The sequence below is a fragment of the Bubalus kerabau genome, chromosome 11, assembly GCF_029407905.1.
Source record: "Bubalus kerabau isolate K-KA32 ecotype Philippines breed swamp buffalo chromosome 11, PCC_UOA_SB_1v2, whole genome shotgun sequence".
NCBI lineage: Eukaryota > Metazoa > Chordata > Mammalia > Artiodactyla > Bovidae > Bubalus > Bubalus kerabau.
The window spans coordinates 30,151,381-30,176,286 of NC_073634.1; the positions used below are offsets into that span (position 1 = coordinate 30,151,381).

At 45.7% G+C, this 24,906-nt stretch overlaps 1 protein-coding gene across 1 annotated transcript in view; it reads left to right on the top strand.

The window, feature by feature from the left end:
- SIX3 (SIX homeobox 3) overlaps positions 1-8,827 on the top strand; it is a 32,386-nt gene extending 23,559 nt beyond the window's left edge. Inside the window, exon 3 of the mRNA XM_055539976.1 lies at positions 8,567-8,827. Coding sequence (XP_055395951.1) covers positions 8,567-8,647 — 81 coding nt within the window. The 3' untranslated portion in view covers positions 8,648-8,827. The remainder of the gene's footprint in view (positions 1-8,566) is intronic.
- The last annotated feature ends 16,079 nt before the right edge of the window (positions 8,828-24,906 follow it).

The window sequence follows — 24,906 nt, forward strand, 5'->3', positions numbered from 1 at the left end:
CCCTCTTCCTCTCCCTCTTCCCTTTTCTGGCCCTCCCCTCACCTGTCTTTCTCGAGAGCCCTGTCCAAGGCCCCCTCTTTCTGGGTGCCCCGTGCCGGGCCCCTGCAGGCGGGAGAGGCATCACCCCTCGCCCTCGGCGCCCCTGAGCGGCCCTGCCTCCCCGCGCGGCTCCGCGGCAGATGCAGGCACCTCCGCTTTGTTTCCCGTCCTGGAGACGAGCAGCTGCTGCACTAATTGCCACCAGCAGGGGGTCTCGGCCGGGCTCACACCCCTCCTGCCGCTTAGGAGGCGGCCCGGGGGGGGCGGTTTTCAGGAGCCCAGTGAGCTAAGCCAGCTTTGAGCATTATTCCAGGAATTTTAAACACTCGTTAAAGGCTTTGCCGTGTCTCACTTCAGTACACATCATGCTCCAGTTACTGCTCGGAACCGCAGGGGCATCTGCCTGGGCAGCACTTATCAATATTTTAGCACGAGAAAGGCAAATGATGTTGAAACATTGAACTATATTTCCATCTGCTCAAGCTGAAATGGGACAAGCACAGCTCAGGAAATGGAATACCTCCTCCCTAGCTGCCTCAGAAGCAGTGATACCCACCAGTCAGGCTTCTGCTCCTGCCTCAGTTTCTTCTTCACCTCCCTTCTCCCTTGGCCCTCAGTGTTCATAGCTTGTGGGCAAAGTTTGAGGAGCTTGATACTGGCTAGATGTTAGGTTTGTTGGTAGAGCAAAAAGAATCCGAGAGTGTGCCCCGCTCTTGTTACAATGTGCCTCATCGATGGATTCAGAGAGAAAAGCAGGGTCCAGCGTCCCCTGCTCCCCTGCGGTGTCAGGGGATGATATCTCCGTCCCTCGTGTTGGCTTGGCTTGGTGCCTGCCGAATGCCCTCCTGCAGTCAGACCCACAGATGGGTGGTTAGACCTGAAAAAGGAATGCACAGCATAAACAGGTGGACACAAAGCCTTTTTAGTATACTCCCCTTTCCCCTGGAATAAAACAGAACTTACTGGCAGGAAAGAATCTTGAGAGATATTGATGTTCTGTTGTCTCAAAGGATTTGAGAGGTTTCTAGGGTGTGGAGGCCAGGGATAGCTGTCGTGGTCCCTGAGATTGGACATCTCAGATGATTTAGTGGTCCCCTCAAGACAAGGCGCGTGGGGTAGACCCACTAGCAGGACCCCTGAGAGAGTCACAGGATTCAGGGAATACGGAACCCCCCACTCTTTTTGTCCCAAGCCCTAAAGCAGAATGAGAGACTGCTTCCTCCCAGCTTTCCTCAGACTATCTTTTTGCAGTTTCTTCCCTTTGAGGCCGTTCTGTTTAATTGGACTCATCTACAGGGTTTCCCTGTGTGCTCAGATGGTAAAGAGTCTGCCCACTATGTGGGAGTCCCAGGTTCGATCCCTGGGTTGGGAAGATCCCCTGGAGAACGGAATGTCTATCCACTCCGGTATTCTTGCCTGAAGAATTCCATGGACAGAGGAGCCTGGCAGGCTATAGTCCATGGGATCGCAGAGAGTCAGACACGACTGAGCGATGAAGACTTACTTACACACACAGAGATGTAGGGATGGTGGGGTGGTGAAGGACATGTGGCAAGAGGTGGGGTCAGAGCCTGAAGCCCCCAGGACTCACTCTGCTGTGAAGGGCATTGTGGGCTGGTCTCATACCTTAGGGCTTTCGGTATATACTTTTGTCTTGGGGTTTAATTCCCCCTGGCTCCCATGCTGATGGTCAGGCTGGTGGTAACTTGGGAAAAGGGGCTTCCATTGTGGCAGCAGCAGCTGAGAATGAAGGCCCATGGCTATCATGGGAGATTATGGGCTGTGGGAGCCAAAGACCCACTGATTTCATTCATCCCTCTGCTGGCAGACAAGACCACTCACATCCCCAGCCAGATGGAGGAAAAGTGGTTTTCAAAGTCTTCAGAAATGGGTCCTCTTCCTCGGTCAGGGCAGGGGACAGAGGAGGAAAAATAGCTAGGGGCATTTGAACCAAATGTGCAAGTGCTAAATGACATCACAGTCATCTCTGAGGTCCGATATCCTGGAGAAGATTGCTGACATCCTGGAGAAGAAAATTCTTTGCAGGCATTTGTGTCTGGGTAACGCTGGTGGGGCAGTGACAAATGCTCAGTCCTGCAGGAATTTGGAGAGGCTGCCCAAGCGATGTAAACATGGGGACCTATTTGTAAATTTTAAAATGTACTGTGTTTACTTCTATCAGGAAAGAGTGCTCTTTATCCTCACTGTCTCTTAAGACTCATGATTAATGTTAAAATGTTGAAAAGACCTAGCCTCTTACCCTCCCTTGATCATAGGAGACGGGGCTGGTAAGGGGGCAAGAAAAGAGGGCCCTTTGGAAGATATGCGAAGCAAGCCCATAACAGGGTCATGGTGGGCCTTGGTCTATGAGGGGTCCACCCAGCATGCCCCACTAAGGCACCAGGCAGAACTCTAAGAAGGACTGGTAAAAGAAGGCAGAGGGAATCAGTCAGTGCATTGGCTGTAGACAACCTATGTGAACCTGAGTTGGAATATAGCATGAGTTAAGATCTGAGTTATTCAGAGATCAGAAGGTTACTCAGGTTGCAGGCATCATCCTCAGATCATTTCTTCTACAGGCACCAGGGTCACACAGTCTAGCATCTGTGACAATGTTTAAGCTCTTAGCAGATCTAATCAGCTCTGAGAAAAGGGCCCAAGGTTTAGGAATAGGAGCACTTCGATCCACTCCAACTCCCTATCATTTCCCACTGCAAGGAATATACAGTCAGGACACAATCCTTATTGCGCTGGGGCTCTCAAAATGAACTCCCTTTGACCTTCACCTCTGACCTAGGGGTCAGTCCGTTCCTCTTTCCAAAGGTTGGAAGCTGCTGGAAGCAAACACTGCCACAGAAGTATGAATGAGCCACACCTGTCCACCCTCAGATGTCTGCCTGTCACTGGGAGGAAACAGCTCCTGCTGGGTTTTCTGAACACTCATCAGCTGGCAAAATGATCCAACCCCAGATGCCCAGGCCAGTGCAGGCTTGGAGAAGTTGGTGCCCGAAGGTTCTGAGTGAGGATGGAGAGGGGGGATCTCTGGAGAGTCACTAATCCCCCACTGAGGCTGTCCCTGGAGCCTGGCTGATGTGTGGTTGGTTGTATGCTGGGCCCTGGAGTGGTGGCTCATGGGGTGACTGGGATCCAGAGAATTGGAGAAGACATCAGTTTGCTGGCTGTGTGCTCTGCCTCTCCCATATTCCTGTCCTTGGGAGCTAGCACAGAGCAGTAAATGGCTCCATGGGATGCCTGCAAACCTAGGCACACACAGGTCCTCCTGGTGCCCCCTGCACAGCAAAAATTCCACAGCGATGGTGGTTCTGGTTCCAGGGTCTCCCCACGTGCTGAGCTCAGTCACTCAGTTGTGTCCAATTCTTTGTGACCCCATACGCTGTAGCCTGCCAGACTCCTCTGTCCATGGAATGTTTCCAGGCAAGAATACTGGGATGGGGTACCATTTCCTGCTCCAGGGGATCTTCCCGACCCAAGGATTGAACTCACATCTCTCGTGTCTCCTGCATTGGCAGGCAGATTCTTTACCACTAGCGCCACGTGGGAAGCCCTTTGCTATGGGAACCTATATTTTTAATAGAGATGAGCCTCAGAGGCAAGGAATCTTGACAGGTAAGTATTAGCATTTTATCCATCTTGGAGATGATTTTGATGCAGGTTTCCAGTAGGGACCCTTATGTCCTTAATACATACACTTTTCTTTCCAGTAGGGACCCTTATGTCCTTAATACATACACTTTTCTGCCTGGTAAGTACTGACTGGAAGTTCAAGGTTTGTTCTGAAGGCCAGATGGACTCTCAGGTAGGACAGGCAGAGGGATGAGGTGGAAAAGTGCTAGAAAATTCCCTCTGCCTCCAAAGACCTAACCTGCCATACCCTCCTTAAATCCCACCATGCAGCATCACCTGTCTTTGGGCAAGTGTTGTCCTCCAGAAACTCCTAACAAGACAGCTCTCTCTGTAGAGTCCATCTCTCTTTCCAAAGGTTGGAAGCCACTGGAAGCAAAAACTCATTTCATTCCACCCAGGACCCACCTGCCTGTGAAATGGGCGGCACCCCCATACCTGCCCACTCCCAGGAGCCCACTCCTCCCCCTTCCCCCACAGGCCAGCCCAGGGACACCAACTCCTAGGCTCTGAAGCAGTCCTTTGGGAGAGTGAGGGTGACATTTCCTTTCTCTCTCTGCCATCCTGCTGCCAGTCTCCTCCCAGCCCAGCATTTAGGGCAAAGGCATGGGGAGCCAGACTGTCTGCCCCCGCCCAGCACTGTTGCCAGGAAGTGTCGGGAGCAGCTCTGCCGCCCTGCCCCTCGCGCCAGTCACTAGGATGAAAGAAACCCCAGAATGGCAGTTTGGGATTATCTAGTGCCCTGGGCCAGAAAGGCTCCCTGTGAGGATTAGTGGCTTCCTCTTGAAAAAGCCGCAGCCACTCTCTCAGACAATACCTCCTCTCTTGCGGATTTCTGGCCCCCTTTTCTAACCAAGCAGCCCAGGGTCCTCTGCTGTGAATCTGCAGAGGACAGCTTATCTTAGGAGAGGTGATGGGGAACTCACCACCTCTGAAGGTAGCCCATTCCATCTCCAGTTCTGGACAGCTCTATTATTTTTGTGCTGACTGAAGCAGAAACTCTGCTGTTTTTCCCATGGGTCATGGTTCAAAGCCTGCAGCTCCATCCGGGGCAGTGAAGCACTAAATAATCCTTTGCTCAAGGCACAGAGAAAGAGTGCTTGCTCCAAGCTCCCCCCTCCATGGAATTCTGGAGTGCCCACTGGCCACAGGATATCACTCTTCCTAGTGAGGGGAGACTTTCAGGATTGTTGTCCTCAGTAAACTTCCCACCACTCCCCCAGTGGCCTCTGCTGTCCCCTCAGACCCCTATCAACTTTCTGTTCCATCCAGCCGTCACTCCAGCCAGGTCCATATCATTCCAGGCACCTGTGCACGTACTGAGTGGGGCTTCTGTGAGTTTCCTCATAGCCCCTGGTACTCTGAACCCCCTCATCCACAAGTGCTTGTCCTGGAACCACTCACTAGGTTCTGCTAAGCCCCTCTACCTCTTTCCCCATCAGCATAAAGCCTGGATCCCAACATCCAGCCCAGCCACTGTGTGGGGAGGGGCAGTGGACTGGAGCCCATAGCAAAGGGCTAACACGCTCTGTCTTTGGAAGCAGAACCCACAGCCTTTCTCACTGAGCCTGTCTGAACCCCAAACTTCAGAGTGTGTATTTTTTTATTGTGGTAAAATATATGTAACATAAGCTTCTCCACTGGAATCATTTTTCGGTGCACAGTTCAGTGACAGTGAGTACATTCACAGTGCTGTGCCCCATCACCACCATCCGTCTCCAGAGCTTTGTCATCACCCTCAACTGAACCTCTATATCCATGAAGCACTGACTCCCCATTCCTCTCTTTGCCCATGCCTTGGCAACCACGATTCCACGTTGTAGCTCTGTGAATTTGAATCCTATAGGCACCTCTGCATAAGTGGAATCACATGGTATTTGGCCTTTTGTGATGGGCTTATTTCACATGTTTTCAAGGTCATCCATGTTGTAACATGTATCAGAATTTCATTCGTCGTTAAGGCTGAACTCCAGTATCCATTCTGTGCATTGTGTTCATGGTATGCAGGTATCACATTCTGTTGATACATTCATCCACTGATGGACACTTGGGTTATTTGCACCTCTCTGTTATTGTGAATAATACTGCTATGAACTTGTGGACAAGTATCTGTTTGAGTCCAGAGTGTGTATTTTACATGCTTCCCAAAGGGCTCCTCCCTCTGCCCCTGTAATAGGCTCTACGTTCCTATCAAATGAGGACTTCTCCCATGGCAGGGCAGGAACCTCTCAACGATGGTACATCTTGAGCTGCTTTGCATCTTGTCAAGGGCTTCTCAGGTGGTGCAGTGGTAAAGAATCCACCTGCCAATGCAAGAAATGTGGGTTCAATCCCTGGGTCAGAAAGATCCCCTGGAGTAGGAAATGACAACCCCACTTTGGTATTGTTGCCTGGAAAACTCCATGGAAAAGAGGAGCCTGGTGGGCTACAGTCCATGGGGTCGCAAAGAGTCAGAAATGACTGAGAATACACAAACACACACATATAACTCTTTTTAGGGAATTAAAAAAAACCTACTGTGTATTTAAAGACTATCAAGTGTAAGCCCAGTATTGGAGTAGATATACAAGCTGCCTGTTTTCATGTGAGGCACTTTTATGTATTGTTGGGATTTTTTTTTCTAGATTGGACTGGTTAATACTATGTTTGAGGTTGGGCTGTCATCTTTATAACTGCCTTGGTATTTTATCATCATATTTATCACTTTGGATATATAAAATCAGATACATGTATTTATAGAACAGTAAGAAGACATATTTAATGTGTCTTATTTTAACTAGATAAGAATAAATCAATAAAAATGATTAAGATAAAAAAACCCAAGCATGCAATGTATTTATCATTCCAGTACTGAGCTTATACTTGGCTTTCTTTAAAAACACAGCAGGACTTTTTGACTCCCCAAAATGTGCTGATGCAATGCCAATGTCCCTCATCCTCATCTTCCTACTCCTGCCTTCAGAACCTTCATAAGGGCTTTGATTAATCAGTGTGTGATACCAGCTAGGGAGTCTGGCATTTTGCAAGGGACATCTTAACCCAAAGCAATGGATCTGCAGTGAAGGAATTTCAGACATTAACTCTGGGCAGAAGAGAGGTTTGCAGTGAAGAGTTCTTCTTAAATTGTGCCTCTTATTTTGACAGACCCAGAAATTCCAGACTAGGAGAGGAATAAGGTTACTTATTCCATCCCCTCTTTTACCCCCCAGTCCTTTTGATCTCACCTTCCTCTGCCTGAACATCAGATATACCATCACCACTGAAGCCAGCCCACAGCATCTCTGGACTCCCCTCTGAAGATCTCTTCCTTCCCAAGTCAATGACTGTCTCCCTGTTGCTTCCATTATGGGTCCGTTATCTAGCCCTTGGAGCTCTTTGGGACCATCAGCCCCTTTTTTCCAAGCGCAGCACCCCATTGCATATTGCAGACCAGTACCCAGTCGCCCTGAGGGTGAACGTGAAAGTGTCAGTTGCTCAGTCGTGTCCGACTCTCTGCGACCCTGACTGTAGCCCTCCAGGCTCCTCTGTCCATGGAATTCTCCAGGCAAGAATACCTGAGTGGGTTGCCATGCCCTCCTCCAGGGGATCCTCTCAAACCAGAGTCTCCTGCGTTGCAGGCACAGAACATCCTGGTTTTTTATGTTAGTTCTAGAACTCCGTGCCCAGACCTGACTTAGGACTTCAGGCCAGCAGCAGCCACAGGGACCTGGTTGGTCCTGCTCCACTCTTAGTCTTGAGAGTGAAAGCAGTGCTGAGAGCAGGGTGTGGGGAAGGGAGGGAAGGGCACCAGCTGCTGTTGGCTGCCAGCCGTTGTCGACCAGGCCCTGTGGTCGGCTTTGTACATGTATTATCCTATTTAGTCTTAGTCCCACTTCATCGATGGGGAAACTGAGACTGTGTGAAGTTAAAATTCTAAGACTCCTGACAAGAGTTTGGGGTAAGCACAAGCCACTGCGATCTCATTTTTTGAATAAAAGTAGCTGCAGCTCCTCTATTTCCCTAAAGCAAGAAGTGAAGGGGGAGAGAGAAGGTGGTCCTTATATCCTCAGGAAATCTACGGGACTCTCTGAGATGGGAGTGTGGGAAGGGGGACCTGCACTGCTTTGGGGAGAAGCTGCTGGCTGTTGATAGGACCCTACCTGGTGTGGACTGGAGCAGCCCCCCAGGGCTGGTCTAGCCTGTCTCCCAGACCTCGTGGGAATCCAGCCTCTCAGCCTGGCCCTCAGGGATTGTGGAGTCAGCTGCCTAGGCTGTTGCCTGGTTTTCAGCTCTGTTTTCAGCATATCTGGCACTTGTCTCTCTGAGCTGAAGCCAGAGGAGTTCAGGAAATGTCAGAGATCACACACACACACACACACACACACACACACACACACACTGGAAGATTCCTTACTGGGTGTGGAGTTGGGGGTGATGTCCACATTTGGTTGTGGCTTGGCTATTGTACCCATAAAGTTAACAGGAGAAGGAGCAGAAAGTGGGGGATATTGAGGCTCCTGTCTGCTTCCTATCTCTTCCTAGTGGCTAAGACTCTGAACTCGTAATGCAAGGGGCTGGGGTTCAATCCCTGGTTGGGTAACTAGATCCCACATGCTGCAACCAAGACCAGACACAGTTAAATAAATATAAAATTTCTTAAAGAAGAGGGTCTGAATAAGCTGAACTGGAATCAGAGTTACCAGGCTATCTCCAGGGGGAGAGATGCCCCTTCTGACTTTTTATGGCTGCCTCTCTCTTGCCCCTTTGTGGGCAACTCACCCACATTGTGGGTGACCCACTGGGGTGGATGTGAACCTATAGCTTGGACCCAGTGGGCTGACTACCTTGTTTCCCAAGTTGACTTTCTCGCTGTTGCTCATGATTCTGCTTTTTCTTGTTCTTACAGATGGAGCTACTGAAGCTAGGAGCCAATTTAGGAGGGGACAGCAGAGGGGCCATTCAGACCATGGTGGCTGGTGGTCCCTAGTCTTCCATGGGATCCTGCATGGGTGCTCACTGGGTCCCGAAGCAGGGCTTGGGTACGGGTTCATGGTCCATCTGCTTGGAGATGCAATTTCTTCTTTGTAAATGAGAGCGGTGATACCCACCTTGTGGGTTTGTTACTAAGAGTAAATGGAGCAAAACACCAAGCAAGTTCTTAGCACTTAGTAGGTGCTCAATAAATAATGGTTATTATGATTCTTGTAACTATTATTTTTGCTTTGTCTATTATTATCCTCTGGCACATTCTGCCTTTGGGGATTTCTGGGGAGGCCCTGGGTTCAGGAGCTCTTGTGTCACAATCTCCTAGCTCTAACTCCTTCTGATACCTGGCATCAGATACCTAGATCCTCATGGATTAAGTATGTTTTTTGGTCTTTGGGCAGTGTTATTACTCACAATTTTTATTTTCACAAGTTTTCTGACATAGATTAATTTCATAATCATAAAAAAGGTTATCACAACTTATTGTTCAACAAAAACAATTATAAAACAGTAATATAGAACATTTGCTGTTTAAAAATATATATGTACATAAAGATATTAAGATAATAATAAAATGCAAAATAACTTCATTTGAGTAGTGAAATTGTAAACTTTTATTGTTTTCTAAATTTCTTATAATAAAAACATTACCTTTGTAGAATGAAATTATGTTAAAAGGGGGAAGTTCTTGCCTGCTTTACCAGGAAAGGTGTCGTCCTTTGTGGCAAGCCTGCTTCTTCTAAGTGCCCCAGTTTGGCTAGTGGTCCATCATCCCCCAATATGTGGAATCACCCTGGATCCTCCCTCTCCCTCTGCCCAGTGTGAGACACACCTCCCAGTCCAGCTGCCCAACTCCAGGAAGGGTCAGTCAGTGGCTTACCTGCACCTGGAGTGTTTTACAAGAATCCTGAACAGGTAAGCATTTAGCACAAAATTTTTGTTTATAGACTTCCCTGGTGGCTCAGATGGTAAAGAATCTGCCTGCAATACAGGCGACCTGGGTTTGATCCCTGGGTTGGGAAGATCCCCTGAAGAAGGGAATGGCTTCCCATTCCAGTATTCTTGCCTGGAGAATTCCATGGACAGAGGAGCCTGGAAGGCTATAGTCCATGGGGTCGCAAAGAGTCGGACACGACTGAGCGACTAACACTTTCACTTGGGACTTCCTTGGTGGCTCAGATGGTAAAGAATCAGCCTGCAATGCAGGAGACCCGGGATTGAAGTCTCTCTCTCCTATATGGAGGGCCTAAGGGTCACATTCTCCGCTTCTTTTAAGGGAGGTATCAGTGATGGATGGATAGGCAGGAAAGAGGCCATGGAAAAGCACTGTGAATCTTTGGTCTAGCAACAGAGCCCTCATCCTCTCTAAACTTTAATTGAACCTTTCAACACCCCTCTAGAGCACTCAGGAAAATGGAGTGACCGTGTCTTCCTTCTGTAGGATGTGTCGACCCCAGGCCCAGAAAGGACAGGGGACTTGCTTAAAGACACGGAGCACATAAAAGGATTAAAACATTGGAATGCAGGACATTGAGGAAATTGACATTGCCGGGGCCTCCCAGTTCTCAGACAAAGCTTCAGTGTGTTTCTCTGGAGCCAGAAAGAGTGGGTGAGTTGACAAGGGGATGACACAGAGCTTTGGGGGCTGCTCTCAAAGCCACAGGTTTGGGAAACCTGTCTCAACACCCACACAGGAGAAGGGAAGAAACACAATCAAAGCAAGTCCCAGACAATCTTTGGCTAAGAAACATGTTGGAACAAATATCGTCTATTAATGCATATATATGGAATCTAGAAAAATGGTACAGATGATCCTATTTGCAGGGCAGGAATAGAGATGTGGACGTAGAGAAAAGGACTTGTAGACACAGGTGGGGAAGGAGAGGGTGGGACGAATCGAGGAGTCGCACTGGCATACGTAAATTACCGAGTGTAAAACAGCAGCTAGTGGGAAGCTGATGTACAGCACAGGGAACTCAGCTCGGCGCTCTGTGATGACCTAGAAGGGTGGGATAGGGAAGCAGTGGGAGGGGGCTTACAAAGGAGGGGCTATACGTATACTGTGGCTGACTCATGCAGGAGTCAACATTGTAAAGCAATTATACCCCAATTAAAATAAAACAAAAGAAAAATATGATGGAAAGAGCTATTCTAGGGAAGATTTCTGTATGACACTGTCTCTTCCTCTGATGAGACACTGAGTCCTCTGTTCAGGCAGGAAGCCTGGCCCCTCAAATGAGGCATAATCAGGCCCTCTTTGGCAAAGCTGAAGATACCCAGTGAGCTGTTCATAAATGCACAGAATTGGGCATCGCAAGGAAGGAGATTTAGGAGGAGGGAGCAGGCTGGGGCAAGGGGGTAGAAGATGGAGGAGGTGTGGCCAGGCAGAAATAATGAAGATTGACAGGGAGGGAGAGGGTGATGGTATGTGACCACAGGAACAAGGGTAGGTGAAAACACCATGACGGCTGGTGTTTACTAAGCACCCAGTGGGTGCCAACAGCCATGCAAAGTGAATACTATAGTCATTTTACAGATGAAGAGTCAGGTTCAGGGAGCTCAAATAAATCACCCAAATTCACAGTGGCAGAATCAGTGTGGAGCTCAAGTCTAAGTGACCCCAGACTCCAGATTATTCCCTTAATGCCACATGGAGAAAAACATTGGATTTGGATCTGGGAACCACAGTGACAAGGTCTGTGAGCCTAGATGGGGAATAAAGAAGGGTTTTACGATATGGGCAAATGTCTCAACTGCCACCTCCATAGACACACACGCTTGCTCCCATCCCTTCAAATGGCTGGAAAGTGCAGGATTTGGGAGTAGAGAAATCAGCTTAATCTTCCCAATTATTGAGTGGACAGCCTCCCTGTCTCAGCACGTCATAAAATTATGACCTCCATCAAGTCTCCCAAATAGAGTGTATCACACACGTTAGACCTTAATAAACCATCTGGTGCCTGATAAAAGTCAATCATGTTTTTGACGATACATCAGCATTACTGTTGATACTGCCACTGCTTATTTCAAACTGAGCTGGTGAGGTTTTAAGAGGCCTAATCTAACCAGAGTGTGAACAGCATAGATGGCCATCTTGTCTGAACCCTACCTCTAGGTCACCACCCCCTCCACGCCTCTCCTTGCCCATCCAAGTGGTGACATCACTTCTCTCAAATTTTCCCCTGGAAGGAAACTCTGAATTCTTCTTGAGAATGAATTGCACACCCTAAGAACAAGGTTTGAACTGTGTGGTTTTTTTTTTTTTTGCTATAGTTCCTGCTTCCTATCCCTCTTCCTTCCTCTGCAGCCTGAAGAACATTTTCAATGCATTAAAAAAAAAATGCAGAGGTTCTCAAAGGAAACCAATCATGTTGAAATACAGTGATCAAAATGTTTTTTAAAGTAGTGATATAGTAATATTTATACTTCTGCATTAATGGATTACATTATAAGATCTTCCAGCAGGACTAACAACCATTGGAGTTTTGAAGCAGTGATATGTACAGAAGATACTTGTTAGACTGTGATGGGATTTGAAAGTATCTGTTATCATGGCTAGTACTGCTGTGGTTGTCTGCTTATGTTTGTAACTTAAGAAAAGATGGAAATTTCAATGAGAAATTAGTGAAGATAAAGATGTCATTTTTTTCCACCGAAGTCAAAGACTCCTTGGAAGCTTATCCATTAATCTCTTGTCGGGGAGGGAAGGAGGGTATCTGTGTTTTCCAAGTTTGAAACGCTTGTTTTACAGTGGTCTTTTCACCTGGGAGCCTATTAAAAATGTAAATCTCCCCTCAACTCTGCCCCTCCATGAAAATTTAGTGAGTCAAAAACTCTGGAGTGAGGGGATTTCCCAATGCAGGGGGTCTGGGTTTGATCCTTTGTCAGGGAACTAGATCTCACATGCTGCAGCTGAGACCCTGTGCAGTAAATAAGTAAAAATGTAATAAATAAATTTCTTAAAAAAAAAAACAAACCAGCATGGGACCCATCAGTATGAGTTTGAACAAGCATTTGGGTGGGTCCGATATGTGCTCAAGTTTGAGAACCCCTGTCATAAAGTGGGAGTGGGAGTCAAAGAATTAGTTGCTCAGTCGTGTCTTTGCGACTCCAGGGACCGTGGCCCACCAGGCTTCTCTGTCCTTGGAATTCTCCAGGCAATAATACTGGAGCCGGTAGCCATTCCCTTCTCCAGGGGATCTTCCTGACCCAGGGATCAAACCCAGGTCTCCTGTATTACAGGCAGATTCTTTATCATTTGAGCCACCGGGGAAGCCTCGTCATGGAGCAGCTCCGTGCGACCCCAGAGATTGCAGCCCACCAGGCTCCCCTGTTCGTGGGATTCTCTAGGCAAGAACATTGGGGTGGGTTGCCATTTCCTTCTCCAATGCATGAAAGTGAAAAGTGAAAGTGAAGTCGCTCAGTCGTGTCCGACTCTTAGCGACCATATGGACTGCAGCCTACCAGGCTCCTCCATCCACATGGGATTTGCCAGGCAAGAGTACTGGAGTGGGGTGCCATTGCCTTCTCTGTCATGGAGCAGAGAAGGATGCAATTTCTGAAGTGGGCTGCATGGCCAAGGTGGCCCCTTCCCCACGATCAATCCTCCTCTGTTTTCTCTCTCTGCTTCCTCCAGACCAACTCTTAACCTGAGGTGAGCTGGTGGTGTGGAGTTTAAAAATCCAAGCTTCTTGTTAATGCATAACGAAGGGCTACAATGCAGCTTCTGTAACAGTGCAGAATAAAATACAGCTACAGGAACAGCAGCTAAGATTTTGCTCCTTTATGTACATAAAAAATAATTGGTCTTCTAGTTATCTCCATAAAAGTGAGAAAACTTGGTTGGCTTATTAGCACCTTTATTAGCACTAGGGAATCATTAGATACCCTTAATAGCTTTCTAATGATCCTTAGAGGAGGGAACCATTTTCAAGGCATCTGCTGGCCATTACTGGGTCATTATGGAGCCTTTTAGACCTGGTCCACACGGAATGGGGCACTGGCAAATTGATCAGTGTGGGTACGGGTTTTGGATCCCGTGCTGGTGAATGCATTCCATGGCTCACCAGTCCATGTCTCTTCCTTCAGAACCACAGATGTGTCCTTCCTGAAAACTCAGAGAAGAGGACCCTGACCATGGTAGGCTCACAGGGAGGGCTGTCTATTTGAGTTGAGGGCAACCTCAGAAGAGCTAACCCTCCTCTGGCCTTAGCTTGTTTTTAAAAAAAAATTTTTTTTTTTAAATGTGGACCAATTTTAAAGTCTTTATTTAACTTGTTACAATATTGCTTCTGTTGTTCCTGTTCTGTTTTTTTAGTGAAGCAGGTGGGATCTTAGCTTCCCTACCAGGGATCAAACTCGTACCCTCTGCATTGGGACGTGACATCTTAACCTCTGGACAGCCAAGGAAGTCTCTGGTCCTATCTTTTTAAGGGAGGTGGGCATGTTCATCCTATCCTCATCTCCTTTGAGAAGGTCTGCTAGATCTATAACATATTAATTCTCCAGCCCCAAGAGCCCAGGTTTTGAAAGGCTGAAGGCATATTAATAAGCCGGACTGTGGTTTCCCACCTGTCTGGGATGTGGCTCCCCTCCAGGTCTTGGGTCTCTGGGGGACTGAATTTTAGGGCAAGTGTAGGGAGGAACAGAGGAGAAGGCAATGGCACCCCACTCCAGTACTCTTGCCTGGAAAATCCCACGGACAGAGGAGCCTGGTGGGCTGTAGCCCATGGGGTCGCTGAGGGTCGGACACGACTGAGCGACTTCACTTTCACTTTTCGCTTTCACGCACTGGAGAAGGAAATGGCAACCCACTCCAGTGTTCTTGCCTGGAGAATCCCAGGGACAGGGGAGCCTGGTGGGCTGCCGTCTCTGGGGTCGCACAGAGTCAGACACGACTGCAGCAGCAGCAGCAGCAGAAGGAACAGAACCGGCAAGCAAAGAGAAGCAAGCCTATGTTTTTCCAGCAGGTGGCACCATAACTTAACCTTCCGGTGCCTCCATGGACAGGGAAGTTTGCTCTGAGTTTGCAAACCAGGAATGTAAGTCGCCACCTGGGACTCCCCTTCTCAGTATTTGGGGCTTTGATAACCCTTAGGACAGCAAACTAATTCCAACCAGCCTTCTTCGTATCACTCTCCTTCCCATACCCGCAATATTTCTGATTCTTTATCTCAGCTTCATAAACAAACTTGTCAGAAATATTTATTGTCTTAAACCTCCTGAAGTCCTGAGGAGGAATTGGGGCAAGTCCTAACTATGCTCTCCATCACCCTAAAATTCTGGAGTTTTCTCCTGAACACCCCCAGTCTCCCTGTAGAAAGATCTGCTCTCCAGACGTAGAGTTTCAATCTAATTTTCAACTTAATAATGAGACCGCTTGCTTGACTGACACGCTCACATCTTAGGGGCTGGGGAGGCAGTGAGGAGAACACACCCTGGGTTGAACTCTGCTTTTGGGAAGATGAAACCCTGACCAATCAATCATCCACAGCAGCATACATTTATGCCATGTTACATGAAGTACAACTCCCTCTCCTTTTATAGAATCTCAGAATTAATTCACCTAACTCAGCTGTTCAACCAATGCATGGTTGTAGTGTGACAAGGCAAGGGAAGTCGAGTCCCTTTCCAGTTTGCAGCTGATGTCATATCTCTTTAAAAACTTTTCAAACCATGGGAGATACATGCGTGAAGAGATTTGCCCAAGGATTCCCGGCTCCTCCGTGGCAGGATATACGCAGGACACCCAACTTCCAGCTGAGCCCTCTCCCATGACCAGCTCCTCCCAATCCCCCTTGGCAATGTCTGTCCAGTTCTTACCTCTTACTGAATGCTGCCCACAATCGTTCCCTTCAGTGTGGTCTGTTCCACTGTTTGGTAGCTATGATTTTTGAGAAACACTTTCCTTATTGTCTGGTTATTCTCTGCTGTATAACAACTACCTCCAAATTTAGTGACTTAAAAAAGTAACCACGTTGAACCCTTCTACACTGTTGGTGAGAATGAAAATTGGTGTAGCCACTAGGGAGAACAGTATGGAGATTCCTTAAAAATTAAAAATAGAGCTACCATATGCTCCAGCAATCCCACTCTTGGGCATATATCTAGTGGAAAACATAATTCAAAAAGATACATGTACCCCAATGTTCACTGCAGCACCATTTACAATAGTTAAGACATGGAAGCAACATAAATGTCCATCAACAGATAAATGGATAAAGAAAGATGTGACACACACACACACACACACACACACATATACACACACAATGGAATACTATGCTGTCATAAAAAGGAATGAAATAATGCCATTTGCAGCAACATGGATGAACCTAGAGATCATCATAGTAAGTAAAGTCAGAGCTGCTGCTGCTAAGTGACTTCAGTCGTGTCCGACTCTGTGTGACCCCATAGACAGCAGCCCACCAGGCTCCCCCATCCCTGGGATTCTCCAGGCAAGAACACTGGAGTGGGTTGCCATTCCCTTCTCCAATGCATGAAAGTGAAAAGTGAAAGTGAAGTCTCTCAGTTGTGTCCGACCCTCAGCGACCCCATGGACTGCAGCCTTCCAGGCTCCTCCGTCCATGGGATTTTCCAGGCAAGAATACTGGAGTGGGGTGCCATTGCCTTCTCCGAAAGTCAGAGAGAGAAAGACAAATATCATATGATATTTCCTTATATGTGGAATCTTAAAAAAAAATGATACAAATGAACTTATTCACAAAACAGAAACAGACTCACAGGGACTTCCCTGGTGGCTCAGAGGCTAAGACTCCAAGCTCCCAATGCAGGGGGGCCCAGGTTTGATCTTTGGTTGGGGAACTAGATCCCACATGCTACAACTAAGAGTTCGCAGGCCAGAACTAAAGATCCTGCATGCTGCAATGAAGACCAAAGATCCTGCATGCTGCAACTGAGACCCAGCCCAGACAAGACTGAAAAAAAAGAAACAGACTCACAGCCTTAGGAAACAAATTTAGGATTACCAAAGGGGAAAGCTGGGGAAGGGATATATTAGGAATTTAGAGGTAACATATATACTACTATATATAAAATAATCAACAAGGATTCTACTGTATAGCACAGAGAACCCCACTCAATATTCTGTAATACCCTATATGGGGAAAGAATCTGAAAAAGAATAGATGTGTATACCTGAATCACTTTGCTGTATACCTGAAACTAACACATTATAAATCAGCCATGCGTGCGTGTGCACTCAGTTGCTCAGCTGTGCCACCTCTTTGTGACCCCATGGACTGTAGCTCGCCCATCAGGCTCCTCTGTCCATGGAATTCTCCAGGCAAGATACTGGAGTGGGTTGCCATTTTCTACTCCAGGGAATCTTCCTGACCCAGGGGTCAAACCTAAGTCTCCTGTGTCTCCTGCATTGGCAGGTGGGTTCTTTACCACTGTGCCACCTGGGAAGCCTCGATCTACAGGATCATAATATAAAATAAAAATTAAAAAAACATCAGCCATGTTCTTATATCTCATGGCCTCACGTGTCAGGTATTCAGAGATCACTTGCCTGATTCTTCTGTTCCCTGTGGCATCGACAGAGGTCCTACAGGGGCACTTACTTGACCTGTGGGCTGGTCTGCAGGGTGCAGGGCCGCTTTTCTTGTATGTCTGGCTCCTTGGCCTGGGTTGGACCTGTCAGAGCCCCTTTTGGTGCTCCGGCACGTGGCCTCAGGGAAGTAGGGCATTTTACACCAAAGCTTAGAGCTCTACAAGTGAGGGTTCCAGTGAGGAAGGTGGAAGTTTTATGGCCTTTTACGACCATAAAAGTCACATAATGCCTCTTGCACTGCATCCTACTGGTTGAAGTAGTCAGAGGCCCCACCCAGTTTCTAGGGTAGGAGATAAATTCCGCCTCTTGCTGGAAGAGGTGTAAAAAGATTTGCCATCATGTTCTGATCCACTTAGTGACTCAAAATTAGCTTTTCTAAATCTGCCTCTAGCTCTACACTCCTTCTCTATTCAAATTATTCTGTTTTCAATTCACAAAATAATCCATTAGGGGTGAGACAAGAAAATAGCAGAACTTACATTCATATTTTAATTTTACCTATAAAACTTTAAATGGAGCTTTACTAATATTTCACATATAGATTGAGGGGCTTCCCTGTGATTCAGTGGTAAAGAATCCACCTGTCAATGCAGGAGACACGAGTTCCATCCCTGATCCTGGAAGATTCCACATGCCGCAGAGTACCTAAGCCCGTGCACCACAACTATTGATCCTGTGCTCTAGAGCCTGCGATCTACAGCTACTGAGCCCATGTGCCCCAACTACTGAAGCTCCCTGGAGCCCATGCTCCACAGCAAGAGGAGCCGTTGTAATGAGGAGCCAGTGTACCTCAACTAGAGAGTATCCCCTGCTCACCACAACTAGAGAAAAGCCCACACAGCAATGAAGACCCAGCACAGCCAAAAAGAAATAAATCAGTAAAAAGTTAAAAGATATTTTATAGGTTGAGGCTGGTACCTACCTTCAGATCTTGTTTTAGGTGGAGATATGCTACCTGCTGTCTACAAGATCCTCTGAAGGAAGAGGTGATGTTCCCCAAAATGATTGTCAGCAATGCCCTTAATCGTTCATCTTCCTTGTGTTAGAGAAACGCTTGAGTGCCAGGATGCTCATTGCAAGATTTAAGGAAGTTACTCATGCCCAGTCGTTGAAGAAGCTCAAGAGAATTTTGCAAATAATCTTTAGGTTGAAAAACTAAACAATAATGCAAGCAGAACAATGGGGGGAAAAGGAAGCAACAATGAGATAACACTACACACCTATTAGAATGGCCAAAATTCAGAACATAGTCAACATTCCAGGTAGCTCAGTGGTAAAGAATCTGCCTGCCAGTGCAGGAGACACTGGTTCGATCCCTGGGTTGGGAAGTTCCCATGGAGTAGGAAATGGCAACCCACTCCAGTATTCTTGCCTGAAAAATCACATGGACAGAGGAGCCTGGCAGGCTGTAGTCCATGCAGTTGCAAAGAGTCAGACATGACTGAGCACTCACACACACACAGATAGATATTGGTAAGGATGTGGAGCGACAGGAACCTTCATTTTTTACTGATGGGAACGAAAAATAGTACAGCCACTTTGGAAGACAGTTTGGTGGTTTCTTACAAAGTTAAACATATTCTTACCATTTGACTCAACAGTCAGTCTCCTTGCTATTTACCCAAAGGAACTGAAAAATATATTCACGCAGAAACCTGCACACGGATGTTTATAGCTACTTAATTCATAATTGCTAAAACTCGGAAGCAACTGAGGTGTCCTTCAATGGGTGAGTGAGTAAATAAACTGTGGTGCATCCAGACAATGCAATATTATGCAGCATTAAAAAGATATGCTATCAAGCCATGGAAAGCCATGCGTAAACTTAAACGCATATTGCTACGTGAAAGAAGTCAAACTGAAAAGGCTATACACTGTATGATTTCAGCTATGTGATATTCCCAAAAAAGGACACTGTAACAATAGTGAAAGGATCAGGGATTGGAGGAGGTGGTCAAGATGAATAGAGGGGGTGCAGAGGATTTTCAGGGCAGTGAAACTACTCTGCATAATACTATAATGGTGGACACATACCCATATACACTTGTGCAAACTCATACAAAGCACAGCATTGAAAGTGAACTCTGCATGATGGGCTCTGGGTGATAATGATGCATCTGTGAGGGAGACTATGCTTGTGTTGGGGAAGACAGTGTGTGGGAAATTTCTGTATCTTCTGGTCCATTGTGAACCTAAAACTGCTCTGAAATTAGTTTATTAAAAATATATATTCTAGGGACTTCTGTGGTGGTTCAGTGGTTAAGACGCTGCACTTCCAATACACGAGACACAGGTTCAATCCCTGTTTGGGGAACTAAGATCTCACATACTGAGGAGTCTGCCTGCCTTGGCAAAGACCCAGCACAGCCAAAAAAAAAAAAAAAGAATAAAAAATTTAAATATATATGTATTCTAATGGCAAATCAGGCACCTGTTCAGTGACATTTTATCTGATGACACTTCATCTGGTATGTTATTCGGTAAAAACAATGATATTCTAATCAGGACAGACCCAGTCAGATGAAAAAAAAACAATCAAACTTATCAAGGGCTATTTGCATTATGAATTTGTATCCATTATTGTTATTGATGTCTTGTTAAAAAATAAGATTTTTAGAATGTTATATTCAATTTTATACCTCATTCAGTTCACATTATTTTTGTTTTCTAATGTACAGAATAAGTATACAATATACTTAAATGGAACATGATCAAATGTTTTTTATCTGATATAGCATATGAACAATAAATTTTAGAGACCAATGAAATATATTTATGGAACATGTACTATACTCTCATACTATACTAAATACTAAGGATGCAAAACCTTGTAAGGTCTTTGCTTTCAGGTATTTTGGAAGGAAAGATAAGAAGTATTAAAAAAAAAAGTAGTTGGAGTGAAGTTACATGACAGAATTGTTTACAAACTAAAGTAAGTGTAGGTCATTTCTACCTGGGGGAGACAGTCAGGTAGGTCTTCACAGAGGAGGTGACGTATAATCTGGGGTCAGAGTGGAACCCTCACCTCTGCAACCAATGCTTGATGGCAGATGCCTGCCCTCTGGTTCCACCTGTTCATTGAACCTTCTTCAGCTCTGTTTTGGATTCTGGGCACAGTGATCAATTTTGCACACAATGTCCCAGAGAGCAGGAAGGAGAATATTCCAACTCCCTCCATGGTGACACTTGGAGCTAGAGCACACACCCCATGAGGGTAGGGCCGACCTCTGACACGTGTTTATGAACTGGCACTTGGTATGATGCCTGGCACATCAGAGACTCTCGATCAATGTTGTGCAGCTGAACTGCACTGACCTCCTCAGCTAGACAAGCTCATTGGTTAATGTCTTTGGAGAGGAGTTAATAATAATCCCTGTGCCTTCACCTCCAGCTCCCCAACCCACAGATTTAGATTATTATGTACCTCCAGTCGCTTATTTGCTTGCCTCAGTTTACCTGTCACTGGTCTGCCTACTCATGTGCCTTTATGAGATCTTCCTGAATTTGTTCTCAGCCTCTGAGTCCTTCACTCACTACTAGAGCACAGTGTCATTTGCAAAACTAGCGGTTTCACCATGGCCCTCCAGATCATTTATAAAAATGAAATAGTTTTGGTACTGATTTTACCAAACCTGGGGAATACCAAGATTTTACCAAGTCTGGGAAGGGGATAAAGTCAATATTTTATGTCTTCCAAAAGCTCATCACAGCCCGCACCCCCACCATTTCTATCAAGGAACATCTGTGGATTTTTAAATCTCTTTCAGGGGTATGCCAGCCTGAGAAGGACCCAAAATAAAAGTGAGAACATATCTGGTAGCCTCTTGGGTCCAGACAAATTCATCTAGGCATAGGAGTAGCTGGAAACTTTCTTCATTTGGTTGCCCGGACTATGCTGAACTTATGTTTTCACAAGTGCATGCGTGGGGACAGCATGCACTGGAGAACTAGGAGTTACAACTTCTCAGTTAAGCCACTTCTTTGCCTTAGGCAATACTTTGAATGCAAGTTTTCTGTACTTTTGTGAACTAGGCATGGTCAGAGAATACTACACCTCAGAGAAATATTGAAAGAAGAAAAGCAAATTACACAAGTAAAAGAGCCATAGGGTTCCAGAAAGGAATATTATACTCTTTGAATTTTGAAAAGTCGTTTTCAGTTAGAATTAGATATACCTACACATGTGAGAAACCTATGGGATTAGTAGCTTAAATAAAATAGGGGTTTATTTCTCTTTTATATTAAGGAAATCTGGAGTAAGAGGTTGAGGGCTAGAATACCTACTCCAAAGTTATATTAGAATCAGGCTCCTTCTGTTTGACTGCTCCACCAACTTCAGCATGTTGCCTCATGGTCCAAGAAGGCTGTGCTAGCTCCGGCCATCGCATCTATATTCCTGTCAGCAAGAAGGAGGAAGAGAGAAGAAAGAGATCCTCTTCCTTGAAAAACACTTCTAAAAGTTTACATACAACATTTCAATAATATTCATTAGCCAAAACTTAGTTGTGTGGTATGTTTAGCTGCAAGGGAGGTCAGAAAATGTAGTCTTTATTCTGCGCAGCATTTGGTCAGCTACAGATTGCAAGTTCTATCATTAACAAAGGTGTAGAGACTAAATTACAAGGGTCAATAGCAGATGGTGGTGAGGTGGGAAGATATAGGTATAGTATATCATTTACCAGACAATAAATGATATTAATAGCCTACTGGGCATACATACAAAGTACTAAAGAGTGTGAAAAATAATTCTTTATATTTTTCCGCTTGGGTCACCTGGTTGGTCTATCTTGGAAAAGCTGCTTCCCTGGTGGCTCAGATGGTAAAGAATCTGCCTGCAATGCAGGAGACCTGGGTTTGATCCCTGGGTCAGGAAGATCCCCTGGAGGAGGGAATGGCTATCCACTGCAGTATTCTTGCCTGAAGAATTCTCTGGACAGAGAAGCCTGGAGGGCTACAGTCCACGGGGCCACACAAAATCAGACTCGACTGAGCGGCTGTCACTGTCATTGTCCAGAGAAGCAGAATCAAGGGCCATATCATATGTATAGATTTAGTTCCTTCTGGTAACCATTACTCTGTTCTCTGTATCTATATGTTGGTTTTCATTTGTTTTGTTCATTTGTTTCATTTTTGCTTGTTCTTTATATTCCACATAGAAGTGAAATCATATCGTAGTTGTCTTTTTCCATGTGACTTCTTTTACTTACCATATACCCTCAAGGTCCATGTTGTTGCAAATGGCAATATTTAATTTTTTAAATGACTGAATAATATTGTATTGTGTGTGTGTGTGTGTGTATATATATATATATATATATATATACCACATCTTTTTTATTCATTCACCTATTGATGCGCACCTAGGCTGCTTCCCTATCTCAGTATTGTAAATAATGCAGAGATAAACATAGGGGTGCATATACCTTTCCAAATGAGTGTTTTTGGGTTTCTTTGAATAAATATTCAGAAGTGGGATAGCTGTATTATATGATAGTTCTATTCTTATTTTTTCAGAATCTCCATGCTGTCTTCCATAGTGGCCGCACCAATTTACATTCCCACCAACAGTGTACAAGGATTCCCTTTTCTCCACCCCCTTGCCAATGCTTACTATTTCTTGCCTTTTTGATAATAGTCATTCGAACAAGTGTGACATGATAACTTATGGCCATTTCGATTTTTATCAGAAATAATGTTCAATCAGATATCTATCTTGTGGCCCAGCCAAGCTTCACATGAAATTAAAACCTTCAGATGCCTACCCTTTGTCAACTTGACATATATAGCTCCTTAAACCAAACTTAATGTGCAAATTAAGATAATAACTAGGTCGTAATTCCAAGCATGATTCAACTATCCTGAGTATGATTGAAAGTGCACCAACCCCATCCCCAGAAGAGGAGGAAAAATCCTTGAACTATGTTCACTTCTCTCCTTGATATCCCATAACTTAAATACTATGATGTAAAATTAACAAAATGTATGTGCTATAATATAGGTCAATGCACCTTATGCTACATGATAAGGAAATGAGAGGAAAAAACCCCAATGATATTTGCTTAATATATATGCATGTGTATGTGCTCAGTTGCTCAGATGTGTCCAACTCTTTGAGACCCCAAGGACTGAACCCCACCAGGCGCCTCTGTCCATGGAATTTTCCAGGCAAGAATACTGGAGTGGATTGCCATTTCCTACTCGAGGGGATCTTCCCTACCCGGGGATCGATCCTGTCTCTTGCATCTGCTGCATTTGACAGGCAGAGCCTTTATCACTGCACCACCTGGGAAGGCCAGTATATATGCATGCATTTGCATGCTCAGTCGCTTCAGTTGTGTCTAGCTCTTTGCGATCTATGGACTATAGCCTTCCAGGCTCTTCTGTATGAGATTCTCTAGGCAAGAATACTGGAGTGGGTTGCTATGCCCTCTTCCAGGGGATCTTCCTGACCCAGGGACAGAACCCACGTCTCCTGCGTCTCCTGCGCTGCAGGTGGATTCTTTACCACTGAGCCACTGTGGCAGCCCAATATATATGCATATATTATACACAAAAATATGAATAGCAAAATAAGAATGAAATACTCTTGACAACTGCAGTCCTCATTTCTCTAACTGGTCACATAGTTGGAGCTGGTATTCATAATTATCTTCTTCCATTACCCATTCTAACCCTTTTCCTTCAGCTAGGACTTCAGCTGGTCATAGTTCTTCAACTGGTGGGTTGATTCCTCAAGGTTCTGGGCCCTTAGTAGTTCTGCCTGGTCTGGGTTGTTGTAGTTTTCCATTGACCTTAATTACAAGGCGTGGTACTACTAAGAGATAAGCTAAGGGATCTCCTGTATCCCAGGACATCCTTTTCCTTACCTCCGGAGTGCAGGAGCAGTCCAACTTCCGCTTGGCAATCAGGACCAATTACCACAGCCAGCACGGTAACTCCCTTCTTTGCTTGTTGATTCAGAGGCATGAGGAACCCAAAGTGGGCAGGTGGCTGTCTTAACTTCCAGTTCAGTGGAATCGTTGTTTTGTTTCCTGGTGGAAGCATTTCTCCTTCTGGAACTAAGACTTCTAGTAGAGCATCATGTTGTGGGAACAGAAAGCAGAAACTTTCCTTGTGAGTCACTAGGAGGAATAGTGAGTGGTGGCGTTGCCATTTCTACCCCTTGATTCCCGGACCTGTGAGGTCTGGCTATGGGAAAAACAGCACCATAAATGGATGTAGATTCAGAGCATATACAGCTTTCTCAGGAACCTCACCCGAGTCATTGCCATCCAGCTGGTGCTCTAACTAAATCTTCAAAAGAGCATTCTACCTTTCTATCAAGTCAGCTTCCTCAGGATGGTGGGGGACATGGTAAGGTCAGTGAATCTTATGAGCATTGCTCTACTGCTGCGCTTCTTTTGTGCGGGTGTATTCCTTGATCAGAAGCAATGCTGTATGCAATACCATGATGGTGACTAAGGCAATCTACAAGCCCATGGATGGTTGTTTTGGTAGGGAAAGTAAATCCATATCCTGAGTAGGTGTCTATTCCAGTAGAAGACTGTTGGTGAGAATGTTAACTGGTGCAGCCACTGCGGAAAACAGTATGCAGTTTTCTCAAAGACTAAAAATAGAACTACCATATGACACTGCAATTCCACTCCTGGGTATATATCTGGAAAAGCCAAAAACACACATTCAAA